At 36.2% G+C, this 14,526-nt stretch overlaps 1 protein-coding gene across 1 annotated transcript; it reads left to right on the top strand.

The window, feature by feature from the left end:
- On the top strand, nucleotides 1-9,364 carry Mrpl19 (mitochondrial ribosomal protein L19). The gene is made up of 6 exons (XM_005329395.5): nucleotides 1-160; nucleotides 323-440; nucleotides 3,395-3,513; nucleotides 3,724-3,858; nucleotides 8,474-8,655; nucleotides 8,783-9,364. The coding sequence occupies exons 1-6, from the start codon at nucleotides 58-60 to the stop codon at nucleotides 9,002-9,004; spliced, it is 879 nt and encodes a 292-aa protein (XP_005329452.1). The 5' UTR covers nucleotides 1-57; the 3' UTR covers nucleotides 9,005-9,364.
- Nucleotides 9,365-14,526: the final 5,162 nt, after the last annotated feature.

Raw genomic sequence — 14,526 nt, 5'->3', positions numbered from 1 at the left:
GGCCGCATTCATCGCATTGCTTTCTGGGAGTTGTAGTTTCTACCTGAGTGAGCCAACATGGCCGCCTCCACCTTAGGTGGTTGTGGGGCTGCCATGGCCTTGGCCCAGAGCTTCCGAGCCGCCAGGGCGTTGTTCCCTGCACCTGCCTCTGTGGCCTGCGGTAAGTGGAGCGGGGCTTTAGTACTGGGGCCCGCGAGGACCATGCTGGAGAGAGGTGTGCAGGAGCGACTTGGTTGTTGGTCTGCAGGTTGTTAAAGATTGCCGGGCTCTGCCTGTCTCTGGCTGCGCGGAGAGTCCTGATCTCTGTTGTTCACTTCTGCAGGGGTCCGCGCGGGGCCCGGCCGGCAGCAGAGCACTGGGCCTTCCAAGCCCGGCGAGTTCCGGCCGCCACCGAAACCGGTCATTGTGGATAAGCGCCGACCCCCGGACCAGGACAGGAGGTGAGGCCGTGCTGGGCGGGAGGCGGACTGGCTCCGAGGTCGGGCTGGCGGGCGCGGCCCGGCACCCCTCTGCACGTGCGCGTGTGGAGGCCGCCGGCTCCGTCTCCCTGGAGCGCGCCCAGCTCAGTTCTGTCCTCACCGCCTGTCTCCAAGCTAGCATCGAATTTCTTTGCAGTTTTAGAAAGTCAGAACTTCAAGTAGGAATTCCCCAGACTTGAAACTCTTTTACTATACCATAGTTTTCTTCTGAGGCACATCTTGTTTACACCTGTTTGTATCGAAGTTGGTCTTTTCTTCCCCACATCCTTCACCATATGTAGAAATCTGTTGGCCAAAAACTTTGCTCTTCAAACAGTCTTAAGTAAAATTCTCGGTCACTTAAATGAATATTGGTAACCTAGGCAATACGTGCAAATTTAAAAGTAAGATTTATAGGAAGTGTTTTTGTAGAGCCATGTGAAATTTTTTAAAAGCAAATTTTAGGAGGAAAAACAGTGTGATTAGAGGCTTTCTGGAAGGGCTGTAGGTTGTTGATTAGATTTCAATTTTCTTTAAAAAAAAAACATTTAAAATATTCTGTAGTTCTAAATTGAAATAAACTTTGATTTAGGGAACTTAGCAATTCAGAAAAAGATATTCTTTAACTTATTTTTTTCTTTTGAAGGTGGAAAAGGTATTTCTTAGTGGCTAGCTCTTAATAAAATTCATTTAAGGAATGTAAACTGTATACTCTGGAAACAATTTGGTAAAATGTAGTAAATTTGAAGTTATGTATAACTTTCCACCTAGAAGGCACTCAACTTAAAGGTACTCTAACACATATGTACAAGAATGAACATGACATTATTGTAGCAAACTAAAAATGAGAGGTGGCTAAGATATCCATCAGAGGTGAATAGGCAAATATAATCATACATTGAAATATTGCATAATAGTGAAAAAACAAATGAATGAGAGTAAACAAGATATAGATTAATTTCACAAACATGATTTATGTAAAAAACAACCTTTAGAATAATTGCTATAGTATAATACCATTTTTATATGAGTTTAAAACCATGCTAAACACTATTATACATTGCCCAGGCATACATGCATATGTGAAGGGGACATGCTCCACCTTCACCAGGCTATCAAACCTAATGCAATTGTGGCAAGATTTCATATTATTATAATGGGCCTTCTAATATGACAGAGTAAGACACTGCCATCATCTCCTGTAATATTCTTACCCAAAATGCTTAACCTTAGTCTAGGCTTATGGAAAAAATAAATCCAGGGTCCAGTGATGGTCTCTAATATACTGGCCTTGACTTTTCTCCCTCTCTTTTTAAAACAAATTTCACCCCTCTCTCCTCCCAGTACTGGGGGTCTAACCTAGGTCCTTGCAAATGCTAGGCAAGGACTGTACTAATGGAGCTGCATCTTCACCCTGGCCTTGGCTTTTCAAAAGAGTCAATGTTAATAGAAATACAAAGCTGGGGAATAGTACCAGGTTGAGACTAACAGCCAGATAAAATGTGTAAAGCTTGATTATATTTTGAAGTAGGCAACAAACAGATATAAAAGATCTTTCCATGATAATTAAATACAATTTGAATATGAACTATATATTAGAATACATTATTGAATTAATGCTAATTTTCTTAGGTGTCATAAAGGTATTGTGATAATGTGGAATAAGTCCTTGACCTTAATTATTGAGAATAATATGCCTTGCTATTAGATAATTTCAAATGTTTAGGAAAAATATGCACATATAAAGCAAATATAGCAATTTAAGCAGTTGGTAAAGGTGCATGGTTATGGTTGTATCATGCCAACTCTGGTTGGTTTGAGAATTTTCAGCTGAAAATTGAAGAAAAGAAAAATTTATGGGACTAATAACCAAATTTACAATAGTAGAGTAGGAAGGATGCACAGGAGCTTCAACTACATTGCTAATTTATTTATTAAGATGGGTGAATATTAATTTTAATGTCATTTATGCTTTTTCTGTATGTGAAATATTTCATAACAAGTTTGCAATCAGTTAAGAAAATAGGAAGATTATTTTTAAAGTCAGTTTGTAATTGGTGTTTTATATGTTTATACCTTTTCAACATAATTTATTGTTACAACTCAATGTGAAGGAGGCCTGTGGTTATTATCATAGGTTTTGGAGACTTACAGACATATTTACATTTAAATCTTGACTTGATAAGTTTATAATTAATATAATAATGGATCAGTTACTTATTCAAGCTTCAGTTTCTTCACCTTTAAAAAAGAATTGATAATACTAAACCTATCTAGTCTCTAAAAAGATTAATTTATGCTACTGTGTCAGTCAGCTTTCTGTTGCTGTGACAGAGTACCCGAGATAATCAATTTAAAGGAGGAAATATTTTATTTAAGCTCATGGTTTCAGAAGTTTCAGTCCATTGTTGCTTGGATGAGCCCTTGTTGATTTTACCTGTAGCATAGTACATCATGGAATGAGTGTGTGGCAAAAGAAACTGCTCATTTCATGGTGGTTGGAAAGCACAAAGAGAGAGAGTTCAGGACGAGGATCCAAAACAATCCTTAGAGACTTGTCCCCACTGTCTTAACTTCCTTCTTCTGGGCCCCAACTCCTGATGGCTGCACTATCTCCTGATGGTGCCAACCAAACCTTTAGCATATAAGCCTTTGGGGTTACATTTAAGATCCAAACTATAGCAGCTACTTAGATGTTTCATAAAGCTTTTTAACAAAATTCTGGGTGAGTACTCAGGAATTGTTAACTGTTTTCAGGAGCATTAACAATAATTTTAGATACCACAGTTTTAGAAATAAAATTGCCTTCCTAATTTAGGAAGTGAAAAATAGCATGTCAATACCATATTCTTCCATTTCTTTTTAAAGCAACAGGTTTTTCTTTTAGTGGCCAAAGTTTGCTTTTAATTCATTTTGTTCTTTGTATTTTTTAACAGGTTCTTGAGTCCTGAATTCATTCCTCCAAGGGGAAGAACAAATCCTCTGAAATTTCAAGTAGAAAGAAGAGATATGTTAGAAAGGAGAAAAGTACTCCACATTCCAGAGTTCTATGTTGGTCAGTAAGAGCTGGATGCCTTTATTCTTAGTAGTTGGAAGGTTAGTTTTCCCTATTGCAAAGAACACTATTCTTTACATATCAGGGTTTTGCCCCGAGGAGGCACTTATTCCTAATATTTTATTAAAAAGTTTAGGAAGGTCAATTACCTAGAAATGTTATTTGTTTCTGCATCTCATATACAAGTTCACTTCTCTTTTGAATTGGTAGGAAGCATACTTCGTGTTACTACAGCCGACCCATATGCCAGTGGAAAAATCAGCCAGTTTCTGGGTATTTGCATCCATAGATCAGGAAAAGGACTTGGAGCTACCTTTATTCTTAGGAATACTATTGAAGGACAAGGTACGCTTAATTTTATTATTTTAATTGTCTAGAAAATGTTATCTAAGGATTCCTTTTTGTTTTTTGCTTCCTGGAACAAGACATCTGAAACTTAAAAGTGAATTGGTGGGGGGACGAGGGACACCTCTGAGGAAAGGTAAGGACCTGCTGGCCTTAGAATGGATCCAGAATTGTGAGTTGTGGATACAGCTTCCATACACTTGGTGGTCTGCTTATTCTTGATGCTTCCTTTATTATAGGGACAACAGCCATTAGAAGTGTACTCACTATAGCAACAGGGGAGGAAACAAGTTACTATAAAGCATTGGTGATATTCCTTTTAGGAGTAAATAACCTATGAGAACATTAAGACAGACATAACAATGTTCTATAAATTACTTGCTCCTAAAATGAATCTTCCCATTTTGCTTTATATTATGACAGAAAACAGTCACCACAATTATACTGTTTTATAAACCTTGGAGGCATTTAAAGCAGGCAAAATTGTGTTTGTATGCTATGTCTAATAAGGTAGATGAATATGTAAAATTCTAGGAAGATTATGAATTTAAATGGCAGGACATGCAAAGTTTTTGTAGTTAAAAGTTATATGCCTCATGGTTTCCAGTGGTGAAGTATTATTTTCAGAGAAGCTGATAATATGAGAGTAGTTGCTGTCTTGTTTATTCTGTAATGACAGGTGGGGTTGATACATAGGAATTCAGTAGGACTTGATCAGTTACAGGTTCTGGTATCTCCCATCAAGTCATGTACTTGAAGTCTTTGTTTTTTGGTACTGGGGATTGAATCCAGGAGTACTTTACCACTGAGCTACATCACCAGCTGTTTTTTGAGTTTTTATTTTGAGACAGTCTCACTAAGTTGCTTAGGGTCTTGCTAAGGTGCTGAGGCTGTCCTCAAACTTGCAATTGATTCTTCTATCTCAGCCTCCTGGTATTCACCCATCATGCCTAGTTTGAAGTCTTGAAATAGAAATGAATATAACTGTGAGTCAAAAGATGTGTTTTATTTTTCTTCTTGAAGACTAAAATGTTAATAGTTTCTTCCTCACAGTGTTCTAGTCAATCAGCTACTGAGATATTGTACATGAAATACTGGACATAGAACACTCAAAATAACATTAGCTCCTTCTTGCCATTCTCTATAGTATGTTTGACTATTGTAACCAGCCTTGACCTTCCCCATCAGTGCTCCCTGCTAAAGTGGTTCCTTCTAGCCTAGTATCTTTATATATTATCCCCATAATTCCCACAATGGTTATCCCCATGATTGATCCTTTTTACTTTTTAGTTCTAGATGAGCACATGCAAGTGCCTCTGTAGTGTCTCCATCTGAATGTCTTATGTGCATAAATCAATTTGAATACAGCTCTTTGTTTCTTAGAGTGTTCTTCTTGCAGTCTTTTCTATTTCTATAAATGCAACTACTACCCACCTGTTTACTCAAATAATTTACTTTCTTTTACATATTCAGCCAGTAAGTTTTCTTGGTACAGTCTCCAAAATATACATCCTAATTTTGTCTCTTTCTTCCTCTTCATTGCAAACACAATTATTCATGTCACCATCATTTCCTGCCTGCAGTTGTGCAGTCTGTAGTTTACACTCCTGGTTATCTTAACTTGTTTGTGCTGCTATAACAAAATGCCCAGACTGTGTAATTTACAAAGAACAGAAATTTATTTCTCACAGATGTGGAGGCTGAGAAATCCAAGATTAGAGCACTGGCAGGTTCTGTGAGGCAGGGCCCCAATCCCTGGCTTCCAAGATGGTACCTTGTTGATTTTCATGTGGACTGGACAAATGTTGTGTCTTCACTTGGTGGTGAAGGAGTAAGAAGGGCCTAAGCTAGTTCCCTCCAGCCTTTTTATAAGGTACTATTACAAAAGGCCCCACTTTTTAATACCATTCTAATAAAGATTTTCAACAACAATTTTGGAGGGGACATTCAAACCACAAAACTTTGCATACCAAGTTATTTGCTCCAGCCAAATGGGCCCTTCCCTGTTTTTTTCCAACATGACACGTTTTTAAAACCCCAGGGATTTTTTGTATTTTGTTCTTTTTCCCTGGAGCATTTTTAGACCTATATAGCATCAGTTTACATGTCATCTTCTCAGATAGGCTTTCCCTGATTGTTGTTCCTTGATTGTTGTCTCTTCTAGTGTCATCACCCTATCTTGTCTTCACTATATGAAATTACCTTGTTGGCTTGTTTCTTTATTGTTCATCATTCACTAGCATGTAAACGTAATGAGTGAAGAAGGATTTTACCTGTTTTGATTTGCTATAGGCATAGTTTCTAGATACTGACTGGAACAGAAATGGTGTATGGTAAATATTGGATTGAATCCTGATACTAATGTTGATTGTATATAATAGGATTATATTTCTCTTAGGATTGTTTCATAAAATATCAGCGTTTGTTAATACAGGTGGCATAATTAAATTATTACTGTGGTACCTTGACATACTCAAAGCTGTTCCTAGATTGCTTCATGTGGAGGACCAATGTGTTAAAAATGTAGGCTATTTGTATAAACATAGCTTACCTTTTTTTGGATTCAGTGCTTGTTTTTGGTTTTACAAAGTATCTTGTATTTTCTACATAATATAGTAAAATGTAGAACAATTGCAATGCCATCAATAAAATGTGTAAATTTTCTGATTTTTTTTATAAAAAGGCCCATCCTTAAAAGAGGTTTCAACTCAACCAAACTTAAAATAACATTTACTCTTTATGATCATTAATCTTATTACTCTTAATATTGATGATTAATTTTTAATCAGGTAATTGGAAATGAACAAAAATATGACAGAGATTGCATTTACTGAAGACATTCTGTAAATTAATGCATGTTATAAGAATTGAACAGATATGTGACAACATTTATAGAAGATTTTTTCTTTAGACTTTATTGTTCTCATTCAGGTTTTCTTACTTTTTCTTTGTTCTTTCTACCTTACTTTTTTTTTTATTTTCCCATTTATTGGGTTATTTGATTTTTTTAATATAAAGTTTTCTGAGTTCTTTATACATTCTAGATATTAATCCTCTGTTAGAATAGTAGCTAGCAAAAATTTTTCTCCCATTCTGTAGCTTCTCCCTTCATGTTCCTAATTGTTTCCTTTGCCTTGCAGAATTTGATGCTGCCCAGTTTATTAACTCTTTTTTTTTTTTACCACATAACATACATACATACATAAATAAATAAAGGTGTTGTGTCCAACTACAGCTAAAAAATATTAAAAAGACAAACAAAACCCATTGTGGCTCTTTGTCTCTATGCAGAGATCCTCCATCTGAGCCACCTCTCCCCATCCTCCTGCCCAGCCACCTCTGACTCATCCTTATGACACAGGGTAGCTGAATCCAGCAGAAGCTTATGAGGCTGCTGCTGGTGTGCTGTCTACAATATCAGGCACAGACTCACACAGTTGTAGAAGTAGAGCTGAGGACTGTACTGGCCCTGGGAGTTTATAATTCTAAGAGAAAATACACAGACATTTTACAATTGAGTGTGCTTAATAAACAGTGCAAGTGTACAGATGATAGAAGAACCAAAAGAAAGGGTTCCATGAGGAAGGGCAGGGCTCAGGGAAGGCTCTCAGACTTGGACCTTGATGAGCAGTGAGAGTAATCTCATGCTGAACAAAGATATGAAGATTCTCTAGGTAACGGAGTGAGTAACTTTTTATTTAAATGGATTTAAATGAGTTACTTTTTATTTTTTTTTATTTATTTTTATTTAAATGGATTTTAACTTATTTCTATTTTTTTTCAGTACTCTTCTTTTTTTTTTTTTTTGGTATTAGGAATTGAACCCAGGGGCAGGCACTTAACCACCAAGCCACATACATACCTAGCCTGCTTTTTAATATTTAATTTTATTTTTTTTTAATTGTCAACAGGCCTTTATTTTATTTATATGTGGTGATAAGAATAGAACCCAGTGCCTCACACATGTTAAGCAGGCACTCTGCCACTGAGTCACAATCCCAGCACTTTTTATTTTGAGACAGGGTCTCACTAAGTTATTTAGGGCCTCCCTAAATTGCTGAGGGTGGCCTTGAATTTGTGATCCTCTTGCCCCAGCCTCCTGTGTCACTGGGATTATGCTAAGAGCCACAGCCAAGTAATATGATGCATGGCATTTTTGGTTGAAAGGTGACGCCAGCTAGCCATTGAGATGATATGATTATGTTAAGATTTGCATTCATATGGATATTGGACTCCTGCTGTTCACCTCGGCCTGCTAGGGACTCCTGGAGAGTTCCCATTGGTTGGGGAAGTACAGTAGGAGGGAACTAACGTGGGTCCATGGGGATTGTTCCCCTGGGGCAGGGGGGGGGCGTAGGGGGCATTGGTGGCATTTTCAAATAATAAAGTTTGTTCCTGCTTGGGTGGCTTGTGATTTTGTGCCCAGCCAGACTGCGGCAGGATTACAGGCATGTGCCCCCATGCCCAGCCTCAATACTCCTTCATCTTAAAAATTACAAATTTTGAATTTTGTACATGCAAAACCTTGTGTTGGTTCCTTATGAAATAGCTTTTACTGTAGTGTGCAGCATTTGCAGGAATTCTGATTTAGATTCTGAAAATGTTTTCTTTTTAGGTGTTGAGATTTGCTTTGAACTGTATAATCCTCGAATCCATGAGATCCAAGTGATCAAATTAGAGAAACGGCTGGATGATAGTTTGCTTTACTTACGAGATGCCCTTCCTGAATACAGCACTTTTGATATGAATATGAAGCCAGTAACACTAGAGTCTAGCAAAGAAATTCCTGTTAATATGGTATGTGTTGTACATTTGGAACTGAAAGTACACATAAAATAAGAAAGAATCATCTTAATGAAAATTTTACAAGAATTTTTATTTATGTATCAGCCTAATTCTTCTTCTTCTTTAAAATTTTGCTTAGCTCAAAGTAAAAATGAAGCCTAAGCCTTGGTCCAAACGCTGGGAACGTCCATATTTTAATATTAAAGGAATCAGATTTGATCTTTGTTTAACTGAAGAACAGATGAAAGAAGCTCAGAAGTGGAGTCAACCATGGCTTGAGTTTGATATGATGAGGGAATATGACACTTCAAAAATTGAAGCTGCAATATGGGAAGAAATTGAAGCATCAAAAACGTCCTGATTCTGAGAAATCATTTGTTTACTTGCTAAAGATGTATTGATTGCCAGAGGATTTATTTTAAATCCAATTTAATTTAATTTATGAGAGAGAGTTACTAAACATTTATTTTTTAGTATGTTAAAAATAAAACTTGCACATCAGTTTAGTACTCTAAGAGGAGAAATGTATATGCCAAATGGCCCAATGTTCCTTTCTTAACTGGAAACAAAGCTACAGTGGAAGTCAGAGCAGTACCAGAATGCTCTTTATGGAGCATGGGAGGGCAAGGGGAGTGGGTGGGATTTTTTTTTAATTGTGAAGCAAATCATTAATATGATATTGTATGATTTAAAGAATAATAAAATGAACATTATGTACTCACTGTTGAGTTAAGAAATAGAACATTGAGTGACGCCTATGAAAGTAAAGACACAGGACATTTACTAAGATCTAAGAAACCTGTCTGAAGTTGTCCCTCCTTTACTCAGGTGCACACATCATCCTGACTTTGTTAATTATTCCTTTATATTTCTTTGAGTTTATTGCCTACATATATATTTCTAAACAAAATAGTTTTGAAAAACCTATTAACAAGTATAAAAGATAGTATTGCCATTATTACATAATTAAGGTTTCAAGAAGAACATGACATTCTTTGGGTCAGTCTGGCTTCAGCTTCCCTGAGAGTTTACAAAAGCTACTCTGAGGAAGTTCATGACTAAGGTTACAACTGAATTCTGCTAACCAGAAGACTTACCTTAGGACATCTGGCAGGGTTTCAGTGTCGATTGGGCAACTGATGTCTCGCAGAAATATGGGCAGAAGGAGCAAATAGCATTTTCTGATTATCAAAGCTATGATGAATCAAACTCCAGCTTTTAGGAGTAGGTCAAAACAATACTTATGTGGGGTGATAAAAATATCTACTTGTATGTGAAGTGAACATGGGTTGGAAAACTTTACCATGGGTATTATATATGGTGAAGACTAGCCTGTATGAGATTGAGCACAATTTTAACCCGGGTCTTGAAGGCAGTCCTGCACCTGTCAGTTGAATCATGCTCAGACCTGCTCTCTAGTGCCTAGCTCTATTGGGCCTTTGGTGTGTTGAGCTGTTTCTGTCTACTAACTCATTTTGGTGGAGCACATTCTTTGGTAGGTTTTAAAGCAAGTATCTGTGGTGGTAAAATTTTGAGACCTTGCATGTCTATATTTTATTGATACTTGATAGAATTTTTAGTATTTATTTATTTATTGTAACACCAAGTATTAAACTCAGGGACTTTGTGCATTTTTGAGACAGGGGCTTTCTAAGTTGCACTGAGCAATTCAGTGAGACCTTGTCTCTAAATAAAATACAAAAATAGGGCTGGTGATATGGCTCAGTGGTCAAGTGGCCCTGAGTTCAATCCCCGGTTCTTTTTTTTTTTTAAAAAGGGAAATCTTTCCATCTTCTAAGTTCCTCTTCAGTTTCTTTCTTTAATGATTCTGTAGTTTTTAGTTTTCACTGTAGAGGTCTTTCACCTCTTTTGTTAGATGAGTCCCAAATATTTTTTTTCAAGGCTATTGTGAACGGAATAGCTTCCCCAATTTCTTTTTCGGTTGAGTCATCATTGATGTATAGGAACATGATTTATGGGTGTTAATTTATCCTGCTATTTTGCTGAATTCATTTATGAGTTTTAGAAGTTTTCTGGTGGATTTTTTGGGTCTTCTAAATATAGAATCGTGTCGTTGGCAAAAAGGGATAGTTTGAATTCTTTTCCTATTGGTATCCTGTTAATTTTTTTCTTTTGCCCAATTGCTCTGGCTTATCCCTAACTCTGTTTATTTATTTATTTATATTTAATTTTACTTTGAAACAAGGTCTTCCTAAGTTGCTGAGGCTGGCATTGAATTTGTGATTTACCTGTCTTAGCCTCCTGCAAATGAGTTTTTTAAAGAAATATTTTTGATCCATGATTGGTTGAAGCCATGGGTAGTAGAACCTGTGGATATGGAGAGCTGAGCATATCTAAATTTTAGTTTTTTAGGAATAGGCTCTTTTAAGCCCACTTAGAAAGGCATCTGTATGCTGGACACTGCAACCTTGTAAGATAGGTGAGTTTATTTTCAGTGTTAGCTTTAGAGAGCTCATCCAAAATAAAACTCAGAAGTATCTTAGAACTTTTTAAAAACTATTTTTTAAAGAAGTGTCCATACTAATTACATCAGAATCTGTGGGAAGATGAAGATGGGTATTGGCATTTTTGAAAGCTCTTCATGTGATTTGAATGTCCTCCTACGTTTAAGAACCACTGCACTTAACATCCTGCCTGCTATACAAATAATAGAATGGAAGTTAAATCCTAGGCTGCTCATTTTGCTCCAGTTTAACTAATTGGCCAAAATGGCCAGGGAATGTATTCAACTAAAGCAGCAGTGACCAGCTTACCCTGGTTTACCCAGGACCTTTCCAGTTTAGCACTGGAGGTCCTATGTCTTAGGAAACCCCTCAGTCATATTTTCCTGGATGGATGGTGAGCCTACAAAGCAGTTATGTATGGAATGTATCTGTAAAAACATTTTATTCTTTAAACATCCTAAATGTATTTCTAAAAATCAAAGAGTAACAGAGAAGTGGCTCACCGTGTATTTACTGACCTGTTTTCAAGTTTGCTTATTTTTTGTCTTGCAGTTCAAATCTACTGAGCTCCTCTAGTTTTTTCATCTCAGCTATTGTACTTTTTAACTAACTTCTGATTTGTTCTTTTTAAAAAACAACTTCTCATTGTTTATACAAAGAAATGCGTGTTTATCTTTGTTCTCTATTTGATAAAATGTTGTATCTTCCTTCCAGTTGTTAATCTGACTTTCATTTAGTTCTGTGAATGTTTATAATGGTCAGTCTTTCTGATACATCTGATATCTAGTTGCTGGGACAGGCCTTTAGGGTGCCGCTTTTCTATTGGCATTTCTGTCATATTTTCCTGTTTTTTTCCATGCCTCTTTGTATGGCAAGTCAACGTTTAACCTCAATAAGAAACTGATCAACTGTCTTCCAAAGTAGTTATTCCATTTTTCTTTCACTTGTATATGAGTGATCTAATGGCTTCACATGACTTTCCCAACATTATAGTAGATATGAAATGTTATATTGATATGGTTTTGATTTGTTTTTTTTTTTCCCCAGAGAACCTAAGATGCTAGAGTCTTGTATAAATTTCTAATTTTGATGAGGTGCAATTCTTTTTTTAATTTCCTTTCATGGTAAATTCTTTCTGTGACCTAACAAGTCATTTTTACTTGCCTCCAAATCCAAAATACTCTATGAGTTTTTTCTAGTAGTCTGTTTCTGAGTTTTACATTTAGATCTATGGTCCATCTCCATTTTTATGGTGTGCATATGTCTCTCTCTCTCTGTGTATGTGTGTGTGTGTGTGTGCGTGTGTGTAGATGAGATGGGGTCAAGGCTTTTTTAGATATCTAGTTGTTCAACCAATATGGGTATGCTTTCTCCATTGAATTAACTTGGCCCCTTACTGAAAAACTATAAATGTAGGTCTCTTTCCTAGACTCTTTATTCTAATCCATTGACATATTCATCTATTCTTATTATAATACCACAGTGTCTTGATTACTGTGGTTTTATAGTCTTGAAAATTAGATATTCCAAGTCTTCCAAACTGTTAGATTGCTTTGGGTACTTTAAGGTCTTTACACTTTGAAAATTTAAAATCAGCTAGTCGTCTATTTCTTTTTTTCCCCTTTTCTTAAAAAAACAGTGAAATTTTGGTAGTTAATGCATTAAATATACAAATTAAAATTTCTAATTCATGAACACGCTCGCTCTCTCTAGTTAGGCTTTTTGCAAAATGAAGTTTTAAAAAGGGTGGGAATGTAGCCCAGAGGCAGTACACTCCTGGGTTCAATCCCCAATATTACACACACACACACACACACACTAACGTTTCAAATTAGATCACAAGTTTCTATCAGATCACTAGCATGCCCTGGCTTTGATTCCTATAATGATCTTGCTAAATGCACTTTTTGATTCTGGTTGATTTTGTTAAATATTTTTTTGTCTTTTACTCCTTTTTTCTCTTCTTCCTATATGAGATTTTCTATGTAAATGGTCTGTTATTTATGAACAACTACCCTAGCTTTGTCTTAACTGGCTAGAAACTCCAGAATGACGCTGAACAGAAATGCTGAAAGCAGATATCTTACTGTTTAATGATTCACCATTAGGTGTTTTTCACGAATAGCCTTTACAAGACCATGGAATTTATATTCTTAGTTTTCTGAGAGGTTTTTGTATTTTAAGCGGGTGCTGAATTTGTCAGATGCTTTTGTAATCATTGAGATGATTGGTTCTGTTATCATCTAAATATGGTTTTTCTCCTTTACTCTGCTTATGGGTGACTTACACGATTGGCTCTAAATTTTTTATTGTTTGGTAGAGGGGATGGAACCTGGGGATGCTCTACTGCTGAACTACATCCTCAGCCTTTCTTTTCTTTTAAATTTTTTTTTAATACTTATTTTTTAGTTGTAATTGTCAATACCTTTATTTGTTTTTATGTGGTGCTGAGAATCGAACCCAGGGCCTCGCACGAGCTAGGCGAGCGCTCTACCACTGAGCCACAAACCCAGCCCCCGCCTTTTTTTTTTTTTTTTTTAATTTGAGACAGGTTCTCACTAAATTGCTCAAGCTGGCCTTGAGTTGGCATCCTCTGGCCTCAGTCTCTCCAGTAGCTGGGGTCACAATGCATGGAACTCAATGTTAAGCCAAACTTGACTTACTAGAATAAATCCTTTTAGTCATGGTGTATTATCACTTTATATACATACTGTTAGAAAAAAGTCCTTAGCAAATTAAACCTATGTTTAGAAATAATTAAAGTCCTTTATAAATGTTTAAGGACTATTTACTCATGATGGATATTGGGCTGATATGTTTAAATTCTGTGTCACATGATATTTCTTAGGAGTCATCTACATATGTAAGTATCATTTTGTCAGGGGCCTAAGAAATGCAAAAATCAATTGTGTTGAGGTGGTTTTTCCATCATGATAAACATCTGTCTAATCTATAAAAATTTCACATTCTTTTCTTTTTTTTGCAGTGCTAGGGTGTTAAACCCAGGGTCTCACACATGCTAGGCAAGAGCTCTACCATTGAGTTATATCCCTCTTTACATTCTTAAGTGAACAAAAAGCTGTAAAAACCCGGGAAAAGAATTAAGATATGAGACGAGTGCTCAAATCCATGTTTTGTTCTTGCCAGTTGTATCCGCTCCATTCCATCCATTTCATAGGAATAGAAAAAAAAAATTTTGCATTAATGATTAGGTAAAATTTCACAAAAATTTATGGATTATGTAACATAAAACTTTGAAATTTTTCAAACTTTAGGTATAACGAAATTAAAGACTATCAGAATAGTTGAATGTTCTAATATTTTTCATTATACGAAATGCAAGAGAAGCATTTCTGTTTAAAAATCTTAAGGGAACACATTCGACAAATTTCTAGTTAAAAATACAAAAGTCAGAGGC

The sequence above is a fragment of the Ictidomys tridecemlineatus genome, chromosome 12 (assembly GCF_052094955.1).
Source record: "Ictidomys tridecemlineatus isolate mIctTri1 chromosome 12, mIctTri1.hap1, whole genome shotgun sequence".
Classification (NCBI taxonomy): Eukaryota; Metazoa; Chordata; class Mammalia; order Rodentia; family Sciuridae; genus Ictidomys; species Ictidomys tridecemlineatus.
The sequence above is the reverse complement of the archived record's forward strand: the minus strand, read 5'-3'. Positions and strand labels throughout refer to the sequence as shown.

Excerpts from the sequence above, each read along its gene's own strand:
- Mrpl19 (XM_005329395.5), top strand. The coding sequence starts at position 58 with ATGGCCGCCTCCACCTTAGGTGGTTGTGGGGCTGCCATGGCCTTGGCC. Across the intron at positions 441-3,394 it reads CCCCCGGACCAGGACAGGAG|GTTCTTGAGTCCTGAATTCA; the intron begins GTGAGGCCGTGC and ends ATTTTTTAACAG. Across the intron at positions 8,656-8,782 it reads AAGAAATTCCTGTTAATATG|CTCAAAGTAAAAATGAAGCC; the intron begins GTATGTGTTGTA and ends AATTTTGCTTAG.